General features: G+C 40.0%; 1 protein-coding gene across 1 annotated transcript in view; it reads left to right on the forward strand.

The window, feature by feature from the left end:
* Bbs9 (Bardet-Biedl syndrome 9) overlaps positions 1–27251 on the forward strand; it is a 365371-nt gene that overhangs the window by 129580 nt on the left and 208540 nt on the right. The window contains 3 exon segments of the mRNA XM_028763694.1: positions 15001–15179; positions 22615–22691; positions 25611–25664. Of these exon segments, the coding sequence (XP_028619527.1) occupies positions 15001–15179; positions 22615–22691; positions 25611–25664 (310 nt within the window).

Below are 27251 nucleotides of genomic sequence, written 5' to 3' on the forward strand. Positions count from 1 at the left end.
GCATGCAGATCTGCTGAGTCCTCCCAGCATGCAGATCTGCTGAGTCCAGCCTGCGCTTTATCTCTCGCTGACTGTTTCCTTCACTTTGGAACTGTGTGAAAGCTGTTTTGATATTAACACTTTGGTAACTTAGAAATAGTGGCCATTTTTCTACTGATATTCTTTTACTCATTAGGATTAATAAAACTTATAAGACATACACTTCCCCATTGACACATTAAAGATGACTTACTTTTTGAAAGAATAATAGAGTCCACAGACATTTGCATTTTTGTTGAATTAATTGGCAAAAAGAAGTTTCTTGCCAGTGCCTTAACGTGATCCCATCGACAGTGCCATTGGTGTTCAGCTGCCTCTCTGATGCCTCTCTGACTGAGATGCTTTCCTTCTGTCCGTCTGTTCTACTCTCATTAGATTTCCAAACCCGCACAAAGCCTTTCTTTAATTCTTCAATTCAGTTACAAGCCTTTGAAGGATTGTTTTATTTTGTTCAGTGGCTATGTTTCTTTACATATGGTGATCTCTCTCTCTCTCTCTCTCTCTCTCTCTCTCTCTCTCTCTCTCTCTATCTCTATCTCTATCTATCTCATATTAAGTTATGTGTTTGGGTATATGTGCATGTGAATGCAGATGCCCATGGAGGCCAGAGGCGTACGATCCTCCTAAACTGGAATTACAAACAGTTGTTAGCCGTTTTACATGAGTGCTGAGAACTGAACTTGGTCCTCAACAGGAGCAGTATGTACACTTGGCTACTGAGCCCAGCAGACTACACATAGTTCAAGTACTCTGCAAGCTGAGGCAAGGGGAAATCTTGAGTTTGAGCTAGCCTGGGATACTTATGAGATTGTTCAAAAAGCACATTAAGAAGCACATCACAGCAGAGTAGGGTGCAGGCTTTTTAATCCCTTTGTCACTGGGGATGACCTTCCGAATACCACCAAACAATACAGTGTTTTAAAAAGTAAATTAAATGTTCTTAGTATTACTTTTGAAAGAGGATCTTGGTCTTTATAGTCCTTGTTGACCCAGTTGCTCTCCAGCCTGCATCTGCTCAAGCTCAATCCTCCTGCCTTGTCTTCTGCAGTACTGAGCAGGGAAACAGTAATCTTTGCTTTCAGATGTGATGTAGAAGCCGAGGGAGAATGGGCAAATGCGTAGCTTCTCCTCAGTCGTTCCTGCCAGTGAGCTTCCCACCGAGGGAGCCAATGTACACGCCTTGTCAGATATTCAAAGCCTCATATCTCCTTCTTATGATTTCTTTAATCTCACTGACCAGTGTCCGTTTCCATCCCATTAGAGAGTCAGGCACTTCTAGGGGATAGTGATGCCTGTGCCGGGGTGTTGCACTCTTTTGCAGTATCCCAAGCCTGACTCTTGTGCACATCGTATCTGTTCTCTTGTGTCCAATTTGATGGCTTTACTTATTTTTATTTTTTGATATGAAGTCTATGAAAATCAGGTAGGTCTTGGCACTTCGGCTCTGTGTACCTTAGCCTCAGTGCTAAGCTTGTATCATATGCTTTACATGTGACCCAGTTTGACTCTTTATTTATCTGTGTGATTTTTCTCTACAGCACCTGTCACTGTTGAACATTTTATTTATTTATTTATTTATTTATTTATTTATTTATTTATTTATTGTCTATTGTATTCCATATGGTCTGAGCTCCTGGAAGCCAGGATCTTTTTTTAAATTTTTATTGGTTATTTTTATTTATTTACATTTCAAATGTTATCCCCTTTCCTGGTTTCCCCTCCGCAAACCTTCTATCCCATTCCTCTCCCTTTTGCTTCTGTGAGGGAGCTCACCCACTCCCGCCTCACTGCCCTAGCATTCCCCTATGGTGGGGCATCAAGCTTTCAGAGGACCAAGGGCCTCCCCTCCCATTGATACCAGATAAGGCCATCTTCTGCTACATATGCTGCTGGAGCCATGGGTCCTTCCCTGTGTACTCTTTGGTTGGTGGTTTAGTCCCTGGGAGCTATGGGGAGTCTGGTTGATATTTTTGTTCTTCCCATAGGGTTGTAATCCCCTTCAGCTCCCTCAATCCTTCCCCTAACTCCTCCATTGGGGTCCCTGTGCTCAGTCTGATGGTTAAACCAGGACGTTTTAATGTCTTTTCTTCACTGATATGGTCACTCTGGAACTGTGCCTACCATGTCTTTGTTACCGAGTAGATCCCCAATTGAGTGACTGGTTCTGGCTCTTAGTAAAAAGACCTTGCCACACTGTGGTGTGTATGTTCCTGGAGGGCTCTGGTGTGGGCTCACTCCCTTCCTGTGTCCTGAATCACCTCCTGTAGAGTGGGTTCTCTCCCTTCCTCCCTGTTGGATTTTGATGTTCTTTACTTGTGTTCCCTAGTCTCCATGGACAGCATGTCTGTACCACCCACTCCCCTTTGAATTCTTTGTTAGGAGTATGCAGAACAGCTTGTGCATCTGTCTTTAGCCTCTTGGATGGTAACTGGACTTAGGAGATGCAGATTGAATTTTACAATAGTGAAGGAAGCTGTAGTTAGTCAGCCTCTTTAAACACCTTTTGTGTCCACAGTACAAAGTGGCCACTTCTAAGAGCTACATCACTTTCCTTTTGCTAGTTGGTAATTTCTTGTTTAGTCTGCAAATACAAATTAGTCTGATTTCATAGGCTTATGTAGACTTTCTAGTACGTCTAATAAAAGAACAGGTTTGTCTTGAGTCCCAATGGAAAAAAAATGTTCTTACTACAAAGGAACTTTGTTTAGTTCCATTTATAACCCTGTAATTTCTGCAATTTTTTGGCGACTACTTATTTTTGCAGAGTTCGTGCTACTGTGATGTCTTTGGAAGCTGGCCTTGGTTCCTCCATTTTCCTTGTACATTCTCTGGCCATTCTAATTACCACATACCTCCCTTAAATAACCTATGCTCTTGATTATTAAAAGTAATGGTGGGTAGCAATAATAACTGAGTGCCATTTACCAAGCCTCAAATTGCACCTTAAAAATCATTATAATTTTCCTTCTTTGGAAGTCAGCCTGGAAGAGTAAGAAAAAAATCACTGTAGGAAATTTAGACTCTAGATTTGCTTCCTCCTGGCCCAGCACTTTTACATTCAGTGTGAGTTGTGTGCATCATAATATGAAGTGGTTATGCCGAAAAGGAACAACAGAGCATAATTGTTTCTTAAAAATTGAAAAAGTAATTTCTTGACACATACTTTTAAAAAAAAATTATGCCAGTGGTTTTTCTTACTGTCAGACTTATTTTCCTAAACACTGAGTTTGCTGGGAAAAACAGGGTGGGCAAGATGGCTCAGTGATAAAGCACTTGTCTTGTGGGTCTGATTCCCTTAGTCAGTCACCAGAGCCTATGTGAAGGAGAGAGCTCACTCCACAAAGTTGTCTTTTGACCTCCACATGCGTACCATGGCATACACACGCTCTCTACCCCACACTTAAGTCATACAGAAATAGCAATAAGCCTGGTTGTTCAAGTACTCCTGTGGTAGGATACAGAGTCCTTTGGGCCCTGGTATGCATATGGAGTACTTGAGAAATCGCCAGACTGCTTTTGTAAGTGGCTCTAACAGTTTATACTCTCCCTAGGAATGAGTCAAGGTTTTTGTCTTCCCACAATCTTGATAGCATTTGTTGTCTGAGGGGTCCTGCAAATGCTACAATTTGCAGAGGATTGATCCACCTGAGGCCAGAAGGAAATCCCATTCAGCACAACTTAGACAGTGTTGGTTCAAATTTCTACAGTCTGACACCGAGCAGTTTATTTTTGACATATTTAATCACCCTTAGTGATTAAATTCTTTGTGACAATTATCAAAACAAAGCTTAAGGCGTGGCTAGCTGGAAACTCCTTCACAAAGCACCTGCCACCTCTTCTGTAAGAATTCTTTCCATTGACTGAGAAGCAATACTCAGGATAAGGTTCTGTGGGGGGGGGAAGGGTCTGGAATAAGTAAACTAGTAGACTCTTTTGCAAAGTACACGAGACCTCTTTCATATGAATGAGTCCTATTGACTGAAATACAATGCTTAGGAGTCTGGGATAAACATAATAGTTTGTGGGATTTAGATGAATCCTGGCTCTAAAGATTGCAAAAGATCACCAGGTTATTAACTTCATCGAATCCCAGCTTTCTAGGCAGAAAACAGGTGTAAATTCCTTCCACTGAAGAAAACAGCATGAGGGTTTAACAGTGTTATCTGTGAGCATAAGGACCTGTGCCCTCTACAGTTGTCCTTTGTTTTCTTATTGATAGTCTCTGACAAGGCTTAGGTAGTGAGAAAGTTTTAATCATCAACTTAACACAATCCAGAGTCACCTGGGAGAACAGCCTGTGAGGCATTGTTTTAATTGCTTTAATTGATGTTGGAAGACTTGCCCACTATGGGCAACACCATTCCCTGGCTTTGGGATCCTGAACTGTGTAAGAGTGGAGAAACCTTGTTGAATGCCAGCCTGCTTGCTTGTTGAGCACTAGCCTGTGCTCCTGACTGTGGATATGATAGGAACACAAGACACAGTTTCCTGCTGTCCTGATTTATCCACAGTGATGGACTGAGGCCTATAATTGTTAGCCAAGTAAATATTTTTCTCCTTTAAATTGTTTTGGTTAGCAGAATTTTATTACAGCAAGGAGAAAGGAAATTAAGACAAGAAATCTTAAAGTAGTTTTAATTTGAAATTTTCTGATGATGAAAAATTGTGACTATAGATTTCCAGCACTGGGCATGGTTTCTCTATTGTTGAGCATGCCTACAGTTCAATTAGACTGCTGTTGGTTACTGTCCAGGGTTGCACACCACCGCTGCACCCTTAGGGCATGCCATTCTGATGTTGTTGTGGTTTATGGGCATCATAGCTGGGTAGGACTTTTGGATATCTCTCTCTTTTGGAAGCTTGTGTGGTGCCTTCTGGTCCTCAGGGAAGAGGCATTTAGGTCAGTTCTAGCTCAAGGGCCTCTGGGCCATGCACCTGAAGTGAATGGTGTCTTCAGCAATAGAGACTTAGCTTCTATGTCTGGGGACCCAAGCTAGGACAATAGCAATAGCATGTCATGTTTTATGGGAGTCTCTTGAACAATCTTTACCAACAACTCAAAAGGAGGCTTCTCATAGGTGGTGTGACTGTTTTATTAGATGGTCTTTGGCTCTTGGAGGCAGCATGGTTAGCCCAGATGGGAATTTCTCATGTAAACCTTACATCTGAACTTACTCGAATGTGGTAGAGTTATTTTTAGGTAGATAGTTAGTAGTAAGACTCCTTATGAAGTTTTAGGCATCTCCACTAATTATTCTACCCTCTTCCTGCTTCTGTATTTCTATCTTCCCTTCTGTTCTTGTGAGAGGCTCACTTCCTGCTTTCCATCAGATCACTCGTGCCCCGTGGCTCCCCTCTCCATCGATCCCCCACCCTCACAACCAGGCTATGATGGTCTAGTCTTAGTTTTTGATTCCTACAGTAGCATCTTTGGCTACAGAATATGTACTCACATCTGAAGATTTGTAGCTAGGAGCCTTAGACATGCCTAATTCATACTTACTTTTATTTTTCTAGGTCTGTGTTACCTCAGTCAATATGATCTTTCTATTTTCATCCATTAATCTGCAAAGTTCATGATTTTGCTTTTTCTTACAGCTGAACGGCATTCCATAGTGTGTATAGCCACATTTTCACTCTATTTGTTGTTTGAAGGACATTTGGGTTGTTTACATTTCATGACTATTATGAGTAGAGCAGCAGTGACCATGACTGGTCAAGTATCTATAGAACTGGGTTTATGTGAAGGATTGGAATGCTGGTCTTATGGTAGGCCTACTATCTGCCTGTCTGTCTGTCTGTCCTTCTTCCCTTTCTTCCTCCTCCTCTTCTTCCTCCTTCTCCTCCTTCCTCCTCCTCTTCTTTGTTCTGCCTGCCTGCCTTCTTTCCTTCTTCTCTCTCTCTCTCTTTCTTTTTCCTTCTCCTTCTTGTTTTTTTGTTTCGTTTTTGTTTTAGGAGAATTCTCCACACTTTCCTCAAGAGTGGTCAGACTACATTGTGGTACCATCGACAGTAAGTGAGGGCTCCCTTTTCTACACTCTCTCCAGCATTTCCTTTAGGTTGTTTTCTTGATCTTTGCCATTTTGACTGGGGATAAGATGAAATCTCAATGTTATTTTGGTTTCCATTTTCCTAATTGCTAGGGATGATGAACATTGTAACTAATTCTTTTTCTTCTTTTGAGAACTCCCTGTTCAGGTCTCAAGCCCATTTTTTGAATGGGTCTTTTTTTTTTTTTGAGTTCTTTATATATTCTGAATGTTAATCCTCTGATATGTAGCTGGCAAAGATTCTCTGTGGGCTTCCTCTTTTTTTCAGTTGTTTGCTTCTTTAGGTGTGCAGAAGGTTTTATGCTTTATGAAGTTCCACTTGTAAAGTTTTAGGTAAGTGCAACACTATTCACAGAGTCCTTTCCTACTCGTACATGCTCTAGGCACTGCCTGGGTCTTCTAGCAGGTTCAGTGTTCTGGGCTTCATATTTAGGTTTTTGATTCATTCGGAGTTAGTTTTGTCCAAGGTGATGGATATCTGCTTACTCACTTTTAACAAATAACTGCTGACTAAACCTATCTTGATTGACAGTTACTAACTTTCAGCACTTGGAATCTATTATCCTTTCTTCCCTGCATTTTAAGGTAGTGATTAAGATCTGAGATTATTTTGCTGTTTCTGCCTTTGTGTGTGAACTGGTGTTTTTCATTAATGGTTGGTATTGTTTCTCTGCTTTGTAGATTGGCATATATTGTAAATAGGTTATTCTCTGGATCAAGGCTATTTGGGGCTCTCAATACCTGTTGTGTTTTGATGTCCATTTCTTTAAGTTTGTTATGTTTTCTGCTTTAATTTTATTAAACACGTTTTCTATGCCTTTAGACTTTATATTGCCTCCACCCCTGATTCTTAGGCTTAGTCTCTTGAATAAAAAAAAAAAATCTTTGTGTTGCTGACTGATTTGATTTTCTTGCTTTGTTCATCTGCTCATTGAGTCTTCTGTCTTGGTCACTGATTCTTTTAAAGTAGGACCCACTCACTTCTGATGTCTTGGTGTTCAGTTTCTGTTACTGAGAAGCGATGACCTTGTGGGGTGACATGTTGGGTTGCTGACTCGTGTTCCTGGAGTCTTTTTGCTGCGCTTTGTGCATTTGGTGACACTTGAATGTCTTCTGGTTTTATTTTTTTCTCTTTTCGTTTGTTTGCTTTATTTTATCTGAGTCCTCTTGTGAGTTATCTGAAATAAGAATTGTGTTTTTTGCTATTGTTTATGGGAAGAGTGACTTTAGATTTTCTTGTTTATTATTTATTTGTTTGTTTGTTTATTTATTTATTTAGTGTGTGTATGTGTGTGTATGTGAATATATTCATGTGTATATAGGTAAATCTATGTGTGCGGGTGTATGTGTGAACATATTCATGCATATATAGGTAAATCTATGTGTGTGTGTGTGTGTGTGTATGTATGTGTGCCAGTGGTGATCATTTGGTATTATTCCTCAGGTACCATGTATACCATATATCTTTTTTAATGTTTATTTTATTTTTTGAGACAGAGTCTCTCTGTGCCTTATTGCTTACTAAGTATGCTTGGCTGGCTCACTCTTATCTTCCAGGGGTCTGTCTGTCTGTCTGTCTACCCTGGGATTACAAGTACATACCACCACACCTTGCTTTTTTTTTTTTTTTTTAATATGTGCATTCTGGAGATCAAACCCATAACCTTATCCTTGCAGTGTCCCTGGCTCTCAGATTAGCTTTTGCATGTAATATGAGATTTACTTTTTTCTATATGGATATCTTTTTGCTGTAATACCAGTTTTGGAAATGAAGTCTGGGTGGAATCATGCTCTCTGGGACCTTGAATAGTCTCTGTGCCACCGGAGCCACTAGAGTGACTAGAGTCACTGGGACCGCTGGGGGACTGCAGACTGATTTAAAGTATCCTGGCTTTCATGCTTGGAAGGCAGCAGGGAGAATGGATAGTACTGTCACTTAAGGAAGAGATGACAGTGCTTGTTCCATGTATGCAGTGGTGTAATAGTGACTGTGGTGAGAACAGAGATTTTGGACATATTCTGAAAATAGTGTTGACAGTATTTGCTGGTGGAGTATGCTATGGTTTGTATTCAGAGGTTTGTGTGCATATGTCTGGACTTTGGGACAGGACTTTGGGACAGGTCTCCCTGGAGGTTCAAAAGCTGTTTAAAGTGTTGGCACTGAGTTGGTTCCTGGGGCTAGTATCCTGGCTTCCTTCTGTCCTTTCTGATCTTTGTGAGAGTTGGTTTGTAAAGAGAATCTATTTGTAATTCGGGGTCTGTTTTTTTGTGCTGTTTGCCCTGTGAAGCCATGGTCAGCTATTTCACATAGGTCAGAACTGTTCACTGGACCATAGTATCTGTCAGAGGAGGCTACAGCTGCTATTGAAAATAAAGACATGGTTTTCTTCCACCTAGGCTAATTTTTTTTATAGGGCAAGAATCACATCTTATTTTTTTTGCATTTTCTGTTATATAGTGAGTGGATATTTAATATGTGTGTTTCAAATGAATTATAATAGATCCCAAACTGTCCGTATACCCAGGTCAGTCCTCCGAGTGAAGAAAGCCGCTCACAGGGGCTGGCTGTGCTCAGGAACATCCACAGTGCCTGTGCTGCTTTTCTGATGTGGCAGAAAAATTAATGTTTGAGGATTTCTTTGATGTGTTTCACTTTATAGTAATAAACCAGCTGTTGGCAAACAGATAGCTAAGAATGCTTCTATTTTACATAAAATGGTGTTGGAGAAGAGCCAGAACCAGTATTCGTTCCTGTTGTTTTTTAAAACAATCGATCCTTTGTTGTATCAGCACATGAAGGAAGCTGTTCATTCTCTGTCAGAATGGAGCTGCAATCCTCCTGGGTTTGACCTTTATAGAGACCTTTGTCAGACTAAGAGAAGTGAAGAGAGTTTTGAAGGCCACTGATGTTTATTCTCCAAGTAGCTGATTCAAATTTACTTTCTGACATTGGAAAAGAGAACTTTTTTTTTGTTTTGCTTGAAAAGAAATAAAAATTTTCCTCAAAATTTGTTTTGTAACTATAAAACACCATAAAAATAGATCATAACCCAAATGAGTACATAAAGTTGTCGTCTTGTTAGCAATTAAGCTTTTAAAAGTAATCCGTGTTTGTACACATTATATATCCAGCATTTTATGCTCAGTAATGTCTCCTCACTCCCTCAGTTGGATGCTGTTGGCAGTGCTGAGGGTAGAATTCAGGAACCCACACACGTTAGGAACCAGCTCGACATTCATCTACACTCCAGCCTGGAGACATAACTTAGTGGCTCTGCAGCGATTCCTCAGATTTGCCCTGTTTGAACACTCATTTCCCTCTTCTCTGGGTTGCTTCAAAATCCTCCTAATAACTATGGGAGCAGATTACTGAAAAGAGAGTGGTGGTGTTTCTCAGGCACAGATATATACTCCTAAGATGTATTCTGAAAGGCTTTTAACAAAATTTAAAAAATCAAAAGTAGCGAAAAATCCAATTCTCTTCTCAGCGAGAGAGATGCCATCTTGTATAACTTCTCTGGCAACAGGAGACCTTATTGAACATAAACTCACACAAGTTTGCAGAGGTGACCAAATTTAGAGAACAATCCAAAATAATATATTTCTTTGATTTTGAATTTTTACATCTAGTTACTGACAGCATCATTAAAAAGACTTAAAATTATTTATTCACTATGACTGTGTGTGTGTGTGTTTGCATATATGCAATGAGGTCAGCTTTCAGGAGTCCTGTCTCTCCTACATCACTGAGGTGTAGGATCTCTCTTGATTCTGCTGCTGTGCTGTGTGCTGCTCTAGGCTTTTCCTGGCCCCGTGACCTTCCATCCTATCCTCCTTTGGTTCCCTCCATCTCCTCCATCCCCTTGGGAGTACAGATGCTCAGGACCACATTAGGCTGTTGACTTGTTTTCAGAGATGGAGCTCAGATCCTCAGGCGTGCACAGGGAGAGCTGCTCCTCTCTCAGCCTCTCCTGACGCTAACAGCAGCAGCACCTCGATGACGCTGCTGTCTGTACTTGCTCTTGAGCTTTTCCTCTTTGGATATGGGATATCATCTTACTGTTTTGTAGGGCTTCTTTTTTTTTTTTTCTTCTATTTTTGAGACTGAGTCTCACTATATAGCTTGTTTGGGCTTGATCTTGCTATGTTAGATGATTTTGGCCTCATGCTCAAGCAGTCTCCTGCCTCTGCATCCAGAGCACAGTGGTGTTGGGGTTACAAGCATGCCCCATCATACCCGGCTAGGAAGAGTGTAACAGCGGTAAATTTTTAGCTGACTTCATCTAGAGCTTCTTTGGTTTCTAGTCTACTGTTTTCTCTAAGCCAAGCATTCTTCCCATTTCAAAGGAAGATTAAATATTTTTATAGTTTTATCTTTTTAAGTTTAACATTTCAAATCCATTAGGAGTTTGGCTTTAGTGTGTTACAGTGGCAGGGATTGTCTGTGCAACAATGGGCTGACTTTCAGACTCCTGAGCTGAGTTCTTTTTTAGCTTCCTGTTCTATGGCTAAAGTAGCAGAATAATTATACGTCCTGGGGATGTAGCGTTTCTGATCCTGACCGTTTCATAAAGTCAGCTTATGTGTCTTGGGTTAGTTGATTTGCATCAACAAAGAAGTCTATCAGTGTTAACTTGGGAGCAATTGGATATGCAGCCTTACATCTAACTTCTGACCTTTACAGCGTGAAATTCATTCAGAGATCCAGCCCATATAATCTACATGGACCATGTTGTTATATAAAATAGCCATTAAGAAGAAATATTTAAAAACACATTGTTTGATAGTATTTTTCTTTATAGCTAATTGGAATTAACTATATGTGTGAGTATGAATATATATTTTTTCATTGTACAAAAATGCCAAATGATTATATTACTACCTTAGTAGTTTTATAAGCCTGGGTCAGGTCTTTGCCTGTCATAGGTGTTGTATACAGAAATTCTATTAATAAGCACTAGTGCTTTAAAGCTTAAACACTTAAGTGTCTTAGCATCTTTTTAATTAATAATAAGAAAGAAGAGTGGATTTATCTCCAGCTTAAATTTCTTTTATTTTATCTAAATTGTATCCACTGTGTCTGATATGATTAAATAAAGATAAATCACTCAGGAAATTACTGGACTTTCTTGAAGGATCAAGATATTCTGTCAATGTTGAGGTTAGGTGTTTCTGTGAGACAGACTCTCTTCTGTTTGGACACCAAATATAGGTAAAGAATGGATTTTGAGAAGCTGAAGAAATATACATATCCCTCATTATCTATTTCAGAACCTCAATGCTTTTCTAAATAATTCTCCTATATCTAAATTGGCACCTGCTTGCTATCTAAACAGTGGAACAAACAGATTTATTTTCCTATAAGTCAACATGTTTTGCAGAATTTCAGAACATATCTACCTTTCAGTATTGGAATGTGAGAGATATTAAGCTGTCTGGTTTAAAGAGTCACATGTTTGAAACAGGAAGAATGCTTGTACTGGGTCATGCCAGCTCTCCTGCTTTAGAGGCCACTGGGGGTTTAAGACTGAGCTGAGAGTATCTGTTTGGATTCAGAGGAGAATGGTTCCTGCCTTGTCTTGAGAAGCCAACAGCAGACAGGCCTTTCAAATCAGGAGGTTCTTGAGGACGCAGGTCCTTGACCTTGACTCCAGGGACTGGGAGTAAAGGAGAACAGAAGTCACAACTTGGAGCAGAGTGAGTCTGTCCCTCTAGAAATGGTTTTCTGAGGCTGTAAGTTAGGACTTTGTCAACCACTAGGTGGCTTCAGTAGCCGGCAGTGACTGACAGGGTCTGTGGTGCTTACTATGTATGGGCCCCAGAGAAGGCACAGCATGTACAGGAATGTTCTAGATTATGTTTGTTGTTTTGCCTTTTTTTGAGACCATCTTACTATGTAGTCCAGGTTGATATGGAACTCAAAATTGTCTTGCCTGAACTTTTTGAGTGCTGGAATCATAGGTGTGCACCCTCACGTCTAGCTAGAATGTTGTTTTTATTGTAAGCAATGACGTAGTTGCTAGGGGTCACTTTATAGGAAGGACTGAGCACTGGTATCATTCTTTCAACTGAGTTGAGCTTTTATGTTAACAACATGACTGTTGGAATTGATACAGAGTTGGGAGGCTTTAAAGGTATTTCTTCAGAGTTTAGAGCTCCGTTTCTCTCTCTTTCCCCCTTTGATTAGCTCTCTCTAAGAGTTATTACCTAAAAATAGGGATAACCAACAGATACCTGTACAATGCAACTCCTACAAATGAGGCTTAGGAATAAGGTTTGGAAATACTGTAAGAACCAGAGGACGAGAGTGTTTACTGCTAGACAGTGTCTTGCAGACACAACAGGGAAGTCGAACCCACGAATGTGCAGAATATAGTTGCCAAAACAAGATGTACATAGTGTCGTTGCCAGCTGATACACCCATGTGGATGGAGGAAGTGTCACAAGGCCATGCCCCTAGATGAAGAGTGTTGGGACATGGAGGGGTAGAAGTGATGTACAAATAGGACTTGTGCATGAAATACTAAAGAAAAAAAGCACTGGCCTATAGTGCCCAAAGCAGCATGGTGGCCGGAGAGATGCTCAGTGGTTAGGAGCACTGGTTGTTCTTCCAGAGGACCTGGCTTGATTCCCAGCACCCACATGGTGGCTCCAAACCATCAAACTCCAGGTCCAGGGAGGTCAGCTTCCTCTTCTATCTCTAAAGTCATCAGGAATGTACATGAAGCACAGAAATCTATGCAAGCAAAACACTTAGGCATATAAAATACTCCTCCTCTTCTTCCTCCAAATAACTTGGTAGTAGCACAAAACAGACATGTAGATCAACAGAATAGAATAGAGATCCTGATATAAACTCACACAGCTGTAGTTACGTAAATTTTGACAGAGATGCTGAAAATAGCCATTAGAGAAAAGAGAGCTTCTTCAGGCATGTTATTGGTAAAATTGTATATTCATCAGTGAAATGAAAATCAATCCTGATATCTCACCCTATGTACAACTCAACTCTCGGAGGACCAAAGATATTAATGGAAGACCAGAAACTCTCAAACTACTGGCAAAAGTACAACAGACACTCCAAGATAGAGGAACAGGCAAGGGATTTCTTGATAGGACTCCATCACTATTTAAAAAGTTAAATAGAGCTCTTTCCAGCCAGGAAGAATGAAGTCATGTTACTTGCAGGAAAAGTGATGCAAGAGAAAAGATAAATCATATCAAGTGAAATGATTTATACATTTCAATGTAATATGATTCATACAGTACAAAAGGAAAGCAAATGTCTGTTTTCTTATTTATCATTTCTAGATTTTATATAGATACACAAAATCAGGCATGCATATATGACATGAAAAGGGGAGTAAAACTATCTAGGGGGCAAGTGGGGACTAATAGGGAAGGACCAGGGAGCAAGCGGTTGAGTGTGTCAGCAAAATATGCTCCATGAACAGCACATGCATGTGTGGACACTTAAAGCAGCAGCGACAACAGCAGCAGCAGCAGCAGCAGCAGCAGCAGCAGCAGCAGCAGCAGCAGCAACAACTGTGAAAGGCTTGGTATTTTTGTTAGATCAAAGGCCACTGTAGAAAATATAACAAAAATGGAAAGAACTCATGTATTAACACCAAATGATTTAGGACAATGTTGAATTTTTTTTTTCTGTGAATACCAAGGAACAAGAAAATACAGTATTTCCTTCAACAGCTTTAATTTCTAAACATTGCATATTAATTCAGCCATAATGTGTATATTATGCAACATATAGGTAAGTTTTAGAGAGGAATGGTGCTAAAGGAACCTAGAAGAAGGAAGAATGTAAACACTGCCGTTATCCATCCTGGGCTGCTATTGCAGAATTCCAGAGACTGAACAGGTTAGAAAGAAAGGAAAGTTATTTGACTTATGCTTGTGGAGGCTCAGGAGTCTAGGATTGAGGGTATGTATACCTGGCGAAGACCTTTTGGCTTAAGCATTCCAGGGTGACATTTCAGGGTGTGACATGAACAATGGGAGGGTAGGAGGGAGGGAAGGAGTGGTTTTGAAATGAAGTCTCCTTTTCTCTAAGATCATTCATAATGAAGAGTCTTCATTAGTCTGTGAAGGTGAAACACTCCTGTCCTAATGACTTCTCTAAGGTCCCACGTTGAGGGATTCATTTAAACAGTCGCACGTAATGAGGAAAAGAAATTATGTGAGTTAAATCATGATGGAGAAAGAGCTAGTACTGTGGCCTTTTCTGTCTAGGAGTCTAGGAAAGGGGAGAAAAAAAACAAATCAGAAAGCTCTTTGGGTAAGAGTGTCTAAAGGAAGCCTTGGAGGGTCACATGTGAGAGTTAGTCCCAAGGATCCAGAGAAGGAGGAGAGACAAAAAGAGGAGAGAACATATCTGTCTTCAAGACTTTTTTTTAAATTATTATTATCAGTTTTCAAATATCTTTGCTGTGACTGTTCCAGCATTGAGGTCATTGTATGGCTGTCCAGACCCTGTGGTCACACCATGGCTTTTCCAGCCTTGGGATAGTCCATGGTTGTCCAGGCCTTGGGGCCAGGCTTCATTCCTTGTCTCTAGATAGAAATCTAGTTTCATGTCTTGCTCCATTGTTGTGTGTGCAATTCACATGCCCGATATGGCATCAACAATGGCGATTAAGATCTGAATTTACTGTGTAATTACATTCCTATGGTGGCCAATATAATATATCTTAATGTTTATTCCCCTCCTGTAATACTCCTAAACACTGTGTGTACATCCATAAATATAGATAATGTTTGAAACATTATAATTGAGTCTTTGAAAGAAAGCTATTTTATACTTATTTTTTAATGGTATGTTAAGCTGACTCGAGTAAAAATGTCATTTGTAAGACTGAAAGTTTAACCATGTCTCATATTCTCTTGCCTCTTACAGAGATTTGAAGGGAGTGATAGTGACCCTTAGTGATGATGGTCACCTGCAGTGTTCATATCTGGGGACAGACCCTTCTTTGTTCCAAGCTCCAAAAGTTGAATCACGAGAGCTCAACTATGATGAACTTGATGTAGAATTAAAAGAACTTCAGAAAATCATCAAAGATGTAGAGTCGCAAGGTACTCATTTACAGTCGTCTCTGTTGGACACTTCTAATGTTAATTATAAAGTTTGCCTTATGGTGTATATGGATATTGTTTCATAAATACTAGTTAATTCGCCCCAGGGTTAGTTAAAGACGTTGAATAAACATTCTCTTTAGCATACAAGGTCCTTGTGTTGACTTTGTATAGGTGACTGTTGAAAACCCGTCTTATTGGAGATAATATTTTGGTTACTGTATTGCAGGGACAACTCCATCTAGCCTTTAAATATTTTGCCCCCTCAGTGAAGCAGAAGGACTTCTCGGTGGTTTCAGGCTGTGAGGAGAGTGTTGAAGCTCACAGTGGTCAATTACTCACTTACAATGTACTTGGCTTCACTTGCTGCTTTGAAAAGAAATCCAAGTGGTACATGAATTGCCACTTTGTTACTAAGAATGTAGTAATTTGCAGCTTAGATGATATAATTTATGCTTGAAGTTAATTAGCCATCCAAATGGAGTGTGGCCTGTGATATTCTGACTTCTAATGACTCAGAGCCTGATGATATTTTCAGTTCCCGGGTTTTGAGTAACTCAATGTTATTTTATGTTGGGACTCACAAGGGTGTAATTTTATTGTAAATTAAAAGGAGAAACAAAACACCAATCCTACAGCTCATGCTGAACATGTGAAAATCATTACTTTAAGTTCCCTTCTCAGGGTCAGGTAAAAGTATTTTCTTAATGAGAAAAAATATGGACCATTTTCACATAAAAGAACTGTTAAAACAAGAAGAATAATAAAAGAAATGGAGCATCAAAGGCCAGCCAAAAGGACAGAGCCAACCTTAATCCTGATGTGTTTGCTGCACTAGGTTTATGTATTTTTGATCTGTATTACCAGGATTTTATTCCTCTGGTTTTAAGGAACTGAGATGATATATTAAAATAGGAATATTAAAAGTAAAGATGTTATGCCTTGGCTTCACACATTCTTATAGAACGTTCTTAAAGTAAACCATTGAAATGGAGGTCTCTACAGCCTCTTGTCAGCACCTCCTCATCAGATGGAAGGTGGGGAGGACTGGATGCATCAGGTTTAAGCTTTCCATTTTGATACCAGTGTTTTGGAGGATGAATGGAATTTTAGGTCATAATTGAGGAAGATTGTGTGTGTGTGTATGCATATATATGTATACACACACACACACACATACACACACAGAAATATATATAATAAAGTTTCTCAAGCATATTAATTAATGTGGGTTTTACTCTCCAAGTTTTTGTCTTGTGATTTTTGCCCTTCCACAGCAATGGCTAATGGTAGTTTAACTAACATGAATTATATAAATGTTGTAAAAAAAAAAACCCCATACAGCTAAACGTTACCTCCTGGTAGTCCTAGTGAAAAGATTTCGACAGGTTGCTTGCCATTTCCTTGACCCTTTTGTATATCTTGAAATAGCTTCATTTAAGAAATATATTTATTTTATTTCTTGAGAATCAGTTTCACTCTTTCTTTTCACCCCCTAGCTCCTCCCGTGTTCTGTCACTCTTTAAAGCCAGGGCCTCTTCTCCTTTAATTATCATTATTCACACACACACACACACACACACACACACACACACACACACACGGCCTGCAAAGTCCATTTAGTTTTGCTTGTCTTTGGAGTAGACTGATTCTCTCTCAGTAGCCATTGACTGACTGATGCTCTTTAACTAGGGGAGGCCCGGGGAGAGTTTCCTATCCATGTTGGCACGTTCCCTGCAGGTATCATTGTACAGTTGTGCTTAGGTAACCATATTGTTGAGAGTTACTGATGCAGCTTCCCTGTGATGTGTAGAAGACACCACGTAGCAGCCGGCATCTTGGTCCTCTGGCTCTTGCTGTTGAAGCCTTCTCTTCCAAGGTGCTCTCCAAGCCTTAGGGGTAGGGATTGTGTTGTAGGCATGGCAGTTGGAATTGGGCTCCCCACAGTAGTTGCTCTCTGCATTTTTTCCAGTTATGGATTTCTGTGATGTCTTCTTGTTGAGTGAAAGTTACATTTATTTATAAATTTATGGATAAGATTTGGGGTGCAGTTAGTAATTATACTAGCTTAGCAAGGTGGCGATTCCATGATCTCATCAGCTATACTAGTTGCCTGTGTTTATACCACCAGGCCCAATTTGCCTCCTACTGAACTGACCTCAAGTCCAATTATTTGGCTCTTGGATGTAAGTACCAGTATTGCATCCTTGGGGGCATCCTGCTGTGCTGGGTATTGTTGTGGTCACAGCTGGGTAGGTACATTGATGGTGTGTTTCCTTTGGCAGCTTGCATAGCACCTTAAGATACAGCAAGAGCTACTCCTCACGGAGGAGGCTTCCAGATCAGTTCCAGCTCAGTTCTTCCGAGTCTTGTGACCGAAGTATGTGGTATCTTCAGGAACAGTGTCTTACTTTCAAGTTCTGGGAGGCAGCCCAGGGCCACAGCAATGCCCCCGCCCCTCCCCACCCCCTTTAAGAGCCTCTTGAACTCTCATGGCCAACAATACAGAGAGAAGTTTCCCATGCTTGCTGTGAGTTTGTGTTAAATAGTCTGTGACTCTTGTGGCCAGTATTGTCACCACAATCTGTATGACTTTATTCACATTCTCTATATATGTATACACACATTTGTATTTATTATATACTTATTTTATGTAAACATAGAGCAATAGCTTTTTCAAACATTCTTCGTATCATTTATCCCTGCCCCTGCATTAGCTACCTTTCTGACTTCCGAGTTTACCATCCTGCAGTTTTCCCCACTGCCCCTTGGTACCATCTGTGTGCTTCCATCCCTCGTCCCTGGACCTGCCCACCCCCTGCCTTGATGCCATTTTATTTGTCTATTTGTCTGGTTTCTGTGGTTAGTGTAGATCACGTCACTTAAGCTTGGGATGGATGCAGAGGCTTAGGTGAAAGTTACTTATCTGCATCATCTCAAAGTTTGGTTACTGTTTGAATGTCTCTGGACTTTTACACCACCATTGTTTGGTTTTATTCCTAAAAAAGAAACAAAGAGAAATCTTTAAGTAGAAGGCTTGATTTTATTTCTAGATATAAAGAATGTTTAGTGTTCTGTTCCTTTATGGAAGTTTGATATTCCTGTTCACCTAAACAGTTTTAATGATAGGAAACGACATTGTTTTCCACTATAGGTTATGAAAAGTCTGAACTCTGAACTCCTGGTTGTTGTTAAAAATTTTTTTTCATATAGTATATTTTGACCACAGTTTCTGTTTCCCAGTCTCCTCCCAGATCCTCCCCACATCCCTACCCATTCAACTCTTTGACTTTTCTCTCTCTTTTTTTAGAAAACAAACAGGCAAATACAAAAAGCAAATAAACCGTATAAAAAACCGAAAACAACAAAACAAAGAATAAACACAAGAATCTCACAGACACACGTGCAAATAAAACCCATGAAAACACAAAATGTATAATATACAAGCAAAAGTAGTAAGATAACAGATGTCCAAACAAAGCTATCTGAGTTCGTTTTGAACTAGCTGTGTACGATTTATGAACCTAGTGAGACTCCATTGGAGAAAACTGTTTTCTTTGCAAGGGGTTGTCAGTTAAAGATAGCTTCTTGGTTAGGGTTGTGAGCTGTGTCTACCTTCCCCTCTCAGTGTTGGGACGTCATCTGGCCTGGACTTACATGGACCCTGTGCACACTACCACAGTACCCTGTGCATGCTACCACATCATCTGTGAATTCATATGTGTGTCATAGTTCCTTGGTACCCTCCATCCTCTCTGGCTCTTATAATCTTTTTGCCTTCTCTTGCACATGGCCTCCTGAGCTCTGAGCAGAGGGTTTGATGAAGACACCTTTAACCTTAAGAGAAAAAGTTCATTTTCTTGTGGGCTATACTCCATACTCAAAACCTTTAAAAACTTTTTCAAAGAAAAGGTTGCAGCAAAATTTACCACAAATTTAAAAGAAGATATTTGTTAGACACACACTGTATATGTCTATTGTAATAAAATTTTGAAGTTAAGTTTACGTTTGTAAGTTATATAGGAATGTATATTATAAGCATGAAATTATAGTAATAATTTCTTTGTATATGGTGAAGCTTTTGAAATTCAGAGGGCTAGTAAGAATTCTGCCAAATGTTTTTGTTAGAAGTAGTCAAGAATATTTTTCAGTGGGAACTTTGAAGAGACGGCGTTTCCATATAACTTAAGCATTTGATCTTTACTTCATGTGTTCACAAAGCCCTAGATGTGATATTTAAGAGAGGTACCAACAGTGCACTTTCAGCCAAGTAGAGAGTGCAGACAGACATGGGCAAGATAAATATATCTGTATCGCATTTGAAACACATTTGGGCTAGCTTAGTTGATGCTATCTCCAAGGGTTAAGAGCAGCTGAACTTGGTTTGTTCATTCCAGTCATGCATGGGTAACAGAATGCCAGCATATAGCAGCTTAAATGGAGGAGAGAGGTTTGTTTGTTTCTCCTGTAAAAGAAGCTGGGTAGAAGGCAGTTTAGGGTTGGACCCACAATTCCTGTCTTCAGGAATTCTGGTGCTTCTGTTCCAGCATCATGTCTTGGTTCAGGAATGCTTCTGGAACTTCTGCATCACATCTGCAGTTGAGTCAGCCCCTAGGGGAGCTTTCCTGGAAGCCACACCCTGAACAGCTCCAGCTTTTATCTCAGCTGCCCTTCCAATCTGCAGAACAGGCCAGAAAGTTTAGTAGGCTTTGCTGATGGCTGTTCTTCTGGACAAATTGAGCTTTTAGTGAAGAAGTGAAGAATGTTGTCAAGAGGCCAACAAACAATCTTCTGTATTCTTACTAGGTTTAGAATTTCCAGATTTTTCTGTAGTGGTAGTGTAGAACAGTCCTTCTGGTGAGAGACACCTGAGTCAGTGGTGTTGTCCATGTACCTCTGTGTTTTCAGTCATCCATCCTCCGTGCATGGAGTTTTCCTTTTTGGGATCCTGGGTAGCTGTAGATGCACCAGGCATTGGGTGCAGATAGAATTTCCAGACCCTTTTAGGGAGAAAGGCTTTCCTAAGAGCATATGCCTCTACTGCCTAGCCCCAACCTCCTTGCCTGTCCACTGGTCCTGAAACTAAGAGCTGTGCTCACGTCTAAAACAACAGTTAGTGGAATAGAACTTCCGTGATTAAATTTGACCCTGGAGCCCAGAGAGGAATGTTTTCTGTAATGAAGTTGAATACTTCAACAAAAATAGGCTTGGCCACAGAGAAAGGAGGGAAGAGTGGATGCTGACTAGGCAGTCAACTATCTGATATGTATGTACTTGTGTGCACATATATATTTATTACTTAATGTTACCTAAGCACATATATGTATAAATATAAACATATATTTGTTTAAACATACGTATTTTATTTATATGTATAAAGATAATTTATGGTTTTTTTAGAATAACTTGCTTTTGTGATTTTTTTTTATGTAACATGAACATTTAGAATTATGGAAATAATTTGTGTTTGTTAGTCTACTGTCTCAGTTAGGGTTTTACTGAGGTGAGCAGATACCATGACCAAGGTAATTCTTATAAAAGACAACATTTAATTGGGGCTGACTTACAGTCTCAGGGGTTTAGTCTATTTGAAAGGTTTTTCACGTGCAGCTTGTAACAGATCACAGCAGACCAGACGGTTCCACGAGGGAGAGTTTATTAAGAGAGTGGGAGAGCGAGAGGAGAGAGAGAGGAGTAGAGAGAGTAGAGGCCGGCCATGACCACGTGGAGAGAGGGGGAAGGGAAGGGGGTAGGGGAGACAGCAACCTGCAGGTGCAGGTCAAGGGGAACAAGAGAGAGAGGAGGGGCAAGCAGCCCCTTTTATAGTGGGCAGGGCTACCTGCCTGTTGCCAGGTAACTGTGGGGAGGAGCGTATCTGGCCACTTCCAAGTAACTGTAGAGGTGGAGTTTAACAGACTGTTAACACTATTATCACCATGGCCAGAAGCATGGCAGCATCCAGGTAGACTTGATGCTGGAGGAGGAGCCAAGAGTTCTGCATCTTGTTCTGAAAGCAAACAAGAGCAGACTGGTGGGAAGCAGGAAGCATCCAGGCAGACATGACACTGGAGGAGTTGAGAGTCATATCTCTTGTTCTGAAAGCAAACTGCAGAAGACTAACTTCCAGGCAGCTAGGAGGAGAGTCTCAAAGCCTATCCCCACAGTGACACACTTTCTCCAACAAGGCCACACCTACTCCAACAAGGCCTAATAGTGCCACTCCCTGGGCCAAGCATATTCAAACCACCTTCTGTTATAACAAAAGACTTGAAGCTGAGTATTTATGAAGGAAAGGTTTATTTAGTTAACAGTTGTGAGAGATTCAAGGGCATGGATCCAAGACTGGCTTATGTCTAGTAGTAAGTACTTCACAGAAACTGGTTCTTTAGAAGCAGAAGTGTGTATGAGGGCAAATGTATATGGTAAATCAGGGACACAGAAAAGAAGAGGTTTCTCATAGCAACCCTCTTGTGAAAACTAGCAGGGACACAGTAAACCTTAACCATATGGCTGTCTGTCTGTCTGTCTGTCTGTCTACTTGTGGTATAAGGATGTGTCTGTGTATATTTGCGTGTGGTATATGTATGTATATATGATATATGTATGTGTATGTAGTATATGTATGCATATGTGGTATATTTATACATGGTGTATGCATTTATATGTGGTATATGTATGTGGTGTAGGTATGTGCATTTGGTATATGTATGTGATAAAATTGTTCAGACAGTACTAAGAAGATAAACATGCAAAGCAAATCTCTTTGACCCTAGATTCTAGTTCTAGTCTTTGACTACAAACCTTATTGAGTTTTGAGTATTTCTAAAAAATATTCAGAATTATGTACATGCTTTACACAGATATGTTCATGTTAGGTAGTACTACATCTTGCTTGTACTACATCAGTGTATATGGGTTTATGAAATTGTTATTGCTTTGAACCATTGAATAATGTAGATATTTCATATTTTAATTAATCATCTCTTTATGAAGATGCATAGATATTTAAGCTGTTTTAGTTTTCATTAGTCCCTAATAGTGGAGACCCTCCTAGGCCATGCTTGTTCATGATAAGTTCTTGGGTCTGGAACCATTAAGTTGGAAGACCTCGATGATAGTCATAGCCAACTTACCTGCCAGTGGGTTATACTAGTTCAGATTTTCACTTGCAGGGAAATGACGACAATTCCCAGTACTAGGTTCTCCTGGCTTAGTACTTAGGTGGTACTAGGTACCCACTGGCTCAGTACTTAGGTAGTACTGAAGGAAGACAGCTTTTATTCAAAGTGTTACTGAGGAAAGAATTAGTGTAAAACTATTAATTTTATAGTTCATTATATTTTCAACTCATGAGTATTTACAACTTGCTTTTTGATATGTATGTAGACTTTATATAGCACATATTACTTTAGGATTATATGTTTTTTATTTCCAGGTGTTTGGCCCTTGACTGAACAGGAGGATGACTTGAAAGTCTCTGCTGTGGTGTCTTCGACCCTGGATTCTGTGTCTGTAGGTATTTGTACTGCGGGTTGTGAGTTGTGATCAAATTGATTTAAGTTCTAGGCTTATTGGTAGGAAATTATGGGATGATAACACATTTCAGATTTTGTTACTTTCTAGATCAGTGGCTCTCAACCTTCTTGATGCTGTGACCTTTTAATATAGTTCCTCATGTTGTGGTGACCCAACCGTAACATTATTTTTATTGCTATTCATGACTGTAATGTTGCTTCTGTTATGACTCATAATGTAAATATATGACATGCAGGGTATCTGATATGTGACCCCTATGAAAGGGCCTTTTGACCTTAAAAGGAGTCACAACCCACAGGTTGGGAACCACTGGTCTAGACAAAGACATGGCTGTTTTCTTAGTGTCAGAAAGGGACACATTGGCAGGATTTATTTACAAAAGGGCAGGTGAGGGGGGCAGAGAGGTTCTTAAACCTTCTCACTGCTTCAGTACCGAGTGTTTTTCTGGGTAGGTTTGTTTTTCCCACCGCAGGGATCTGCTTTGTTTAATTGTCACCGTTGTCATCATTATCAGTTACATCCTGCTTTTCCCAGCATCAGTACCACCTTGTCTTCCCCGCTCCTCTTCTTGCTCACTGATGGACCCTTCAGACTTGCCAAGTATTAGATGCCCACTGTCTGTCTGCTCTGTAAGTGATTAGGATGGAGAAACAGGACGGCAGGGGACGGCCTTTGGTTATTTTACTCCGTATCCTTGTTTTCTCTTCCTCAGAATGCTTTTCTGTATATAATCTATAATCATTGCCTGAGGTTTGCATGGGATTCATTACGTTTATGTGTCCCTGTCAAAACTTGATCAGTTTAGTGACCAAACTTGAACATTTTCTGCATTTAGAGTTGATACCATCATGTAATTTTGCCTTGGAAATGTGTTTGTTATTTAAGCGTCATAGCAGAATGTAGCAAGTGGTTGTCAGAGCCTTCAAAGATTAAGTTTGGTATAACCAGGCAACTCGAATTACAGTAAAAGTCATGTTAATGTTGCTATGGCATAGTACATTAAGTGCAGTTAAAAGAGTAAGGAACATATGTGAAAGAACTGTGCACCCAGCTCACCCGCACAGCAGAGGCTCTGTACGAAACATTGGCTCATCAGCAGACACCATTTTCATCCTACCTGAAGGGTGGAGTGTGAGAGGAACTTAGTTAGCTAACAATTGGCCTCAACTTTTCTTTCTTTCTCTTTCTTTCTTCCTTTCTTCCTTTCTTCCTTCCTCTCTCTCTCTCTCTTTCTCTCTTTTTCTTTCTCTCTCTTTATCTTTTTTCCTTTCTTTCTCTTTCTCTTTCATTCATTCTTTCTTTCTCTCTCTCTTTCTTTTTCTTTTGCTGTGGAAATGACTCCTTTTCCCTGTTGGGTAACTTATAGAGTTGTTTATTTTAATTGAGGAAATATCTTTCATCTTTGGAAACATTTTGGTCTTTGGAGGGCAAGGCCTTATGTAGTAGTGTCATATTGTAAAGGAAATTCCCTGATTGGTAATTTTGAATGCTGTTTCTTCTTCACTGGTGTCTTTTCTCTGTCTCACTGTACTCCCAGCTTCACTGTCTGTCTTACTGTACTCCCAGCTTTACTGCCTGTCTTACTGTACTTCCTGTGTCACTGCCTGTCTTACTGTACTTCCTGCTTCATTTCTCCTGTCTTACTGTATTTCCTGCTTCATTATCTCTGTCTTTCTTTATTTTTCTTTAGAACTTTTTTAGACTGTCATATTTACCCCACTGGAAAATAGCCCAACAGTTTATGCGTCTGTAAAGTCGTGAGGTCTTCTTACAGTCATTTTCCTGGCTATAATTTTATGTTCCCCAAATATTCTATTCTTGAAATATCTAGGGGTTTAGACATTGCTCAAAAAGGAAACGTTTCCTTTAAGATCTGTGGGTAAAGATGAAGTTATTTCCCGGTTTAGGTAACATAGTACTAGAGCAGAAAGCTTGGATTAATATTTATTTTGAATCATTATTTTGAACGTGCACATCCCTGAAGCAGAAGTGGATTTTGTATTGGAATGGGGTCTTCTGTAGTGGAGACAAATGTCACTGTTGTAACTTCTTCACCGAACAACTTTATCAGCATTCAGATGTGACTTCTGCAGAGCTGAAAGTAGAACATAAATTTCTCAGCTCTTTATTCTGCTGATGCTCCTGGCATCAGCGTGATCTCTATTAGGAGCAGGTAGTATATTTTTGCATAAAAATCCAAATAAAATGTGAATTTGATTAATTCATTGTGCACAGTCATTGTAATCTTAGTTCACAAAATTTCATATACATATTGTTGGCAAATATATTCCCTCTTGGTCTTAGTCTATTTTAGAGCATTTTTTTCCTCAAGTTGTATGACATTATAAGGAGATATTTGCCTTACTCTTTTATGCTATCAGTGTTTTAAGTGGTGGGACTAGGCAAACCAACCTGAGGCTGAGAAAGTACCTGCTGAACTCACTTATGAGATATGACAGTTAAAGAAAATGCACTTCCATGTTCAGTTTCCAGGTGTAAGTGAGGTCACTGTCTTAAGAACAAATTTACAAGCTGAATAAACATGTTCTTCACATAATGGTATAACATAATGCTTTTGTGGGAATGACAAGGAGAGATTCACCCATATAATAGAACTAGTTAATAACATTAATATTTTCAGTGTTCAAGTGAATTTGGTTTTGCTAACTATTTTTCTCCATTTTTGAGGAGTGGGTTTTGACTACTGTTTATGATTTTCTACATAAATATTTCCAAAATGTCCTAAGGACTCCTAGTTTGTCATTAGAATGATGAACCCCTCAGTTAGTTCTCTGAGCAGTGGTGAGAAATGTTTGTTACACCAGATATCTTCACCCACTTCCCATAATGTGAAATCAGTAACCAAGCTTTCTCTTCTCCCTTCTGTGTTTGCAGCAAGCCACCAATGTGGAAACTGGAGCCGATTCTGTCCCGTCCATCACAATGAAGGTAGGGTACCAGTGTGAGACTGCAGTGTTCAGTGAGCCCTCCATCACAGTGAAGGCAGGGTACCAGTGTGAGACTGCAGTGTGCAGTGTCCCTTCCATCACAGTGAAGGTGGGGTCCAGTGTGAGACTGCAGTGTGCAGACAGCATTGCATATGGCATTACCCTGTCCCTGCTGCTCTCTGGTCAGTTTACTGATGTGTAAGATAAGTGCCTACACTCTGTAGGTTTTCCTCAGTCTTGGTAGTGAATAAAAAACCTTAGTTCAAGGGTCTTCCCCACCTTTTCTTCTATTAGTTTCAGTGTATCTGGTTTTATGTGGAGGTCCTTTATCCACTTAGACTTGAGCTTTGTACAAGGAGATAAGAATGGATCAATTTTCATTCTTCTACATGTTGTCCTCCAGTTGAACCAGCACCATTTGTTGAAAATGCTGTCCTTTTTCCACTGGACAGTTTTAGCTCCTTTGTCAAAGATCAAGTGACCATAGGAGTGTGGGTTCATTTCTGGGTCTTCAATTCTTGGGCACAGGGGAAAAGTTCCTGAACAGAACACCAATGGCATATGCTCTAAGATCAAGAATTGACAAATGGGACTTCATAAAATTGCAAAGTTTCTGTAAGGCAAAGGACACTGTCAATAGGACAAAACGACAACCAACAAATTGGGAAAAGATCTTTACCAATCCTATATCTGATAGAGGGCTAATATCCAATATATACAAAGAACTCAAGAAATTAGACTCCAGACAACCAAATAACCCTATTAAAAAATGGGGTATAGAGCTTAACAAAGAATTTTCAACGGAAGAAACTCGAATGGCCGAGAAGCACCTAAAGAAATGTTCAGTGTCCTTAGTCATCAGGGAAATGCAAATCAAAACAACCCTGAGATTCCATCTCACACCAGTCAGAATGGCTAAGATTAAAAACTCAGGTGATAGTAGATGCTGGCAAGGGTGTGGAGAAAGAGGAACACTCCTCCATTGTTGGTGGGATTGCAAAATGGTGCAACCACTTTGGAAATCAGTCTGGCGGTTCCTCAGAAAATTGGACATAGCATTACCTGAGGATCCAGCTATACCACTCCTAGGCATATACCCAGAAGATGCTCGAACATATAACAAGGACATATGCTCAACTATGTTCATAGCAGCCTTATTTATAATAGCCAGGAGCTGGAAAGAACCCAGATGTCCTTCAACTGAGGAATGGATTAAAAAATGTGGTATATTTTCACAATGGAGTATTACTCAGCTATTAAAAACAATGAATTCGAGAGTTTCCTAGGTAAATGGATGGAACTAGAAATTATCATCCTGAGTGAAGTGAGCTAATCACAAAAGAACACACATGGTATTCACTCACTGATTATTGGATATTAGCTCAGAACCTTGAAATGCCCAAGATGCAACTCACAGGCCACATGAACCTCATAAAAAAGGAAGACCAAGTGGGGGTGATTCGGTTCTTCTTAGAAGGAGCAACAAAATACTCAAGGGAGCAAATATGGAGACAAAGTGAGGGACAGAAACTGAAGGAGGGGCCATTTGAAGACCTTTCCACCGCAGTATCCATCCTATGTGCAGTCA

This window comes from Grammomys surdaster, unplaced genomic scaffold, assembly GCF_004785775.1.
Source record: "Grammomys surdaster isolate TR1022 unplaced genomic scaffold, NIH_TR_1.0 140, whole genome shotgun sequence".
NCBI classification, from domain to species: Eukaryota; Metazoa; Chordata; class Mammalia; order Rodentia; family Muridae; genus Grammomys; species Grammomys surdaster.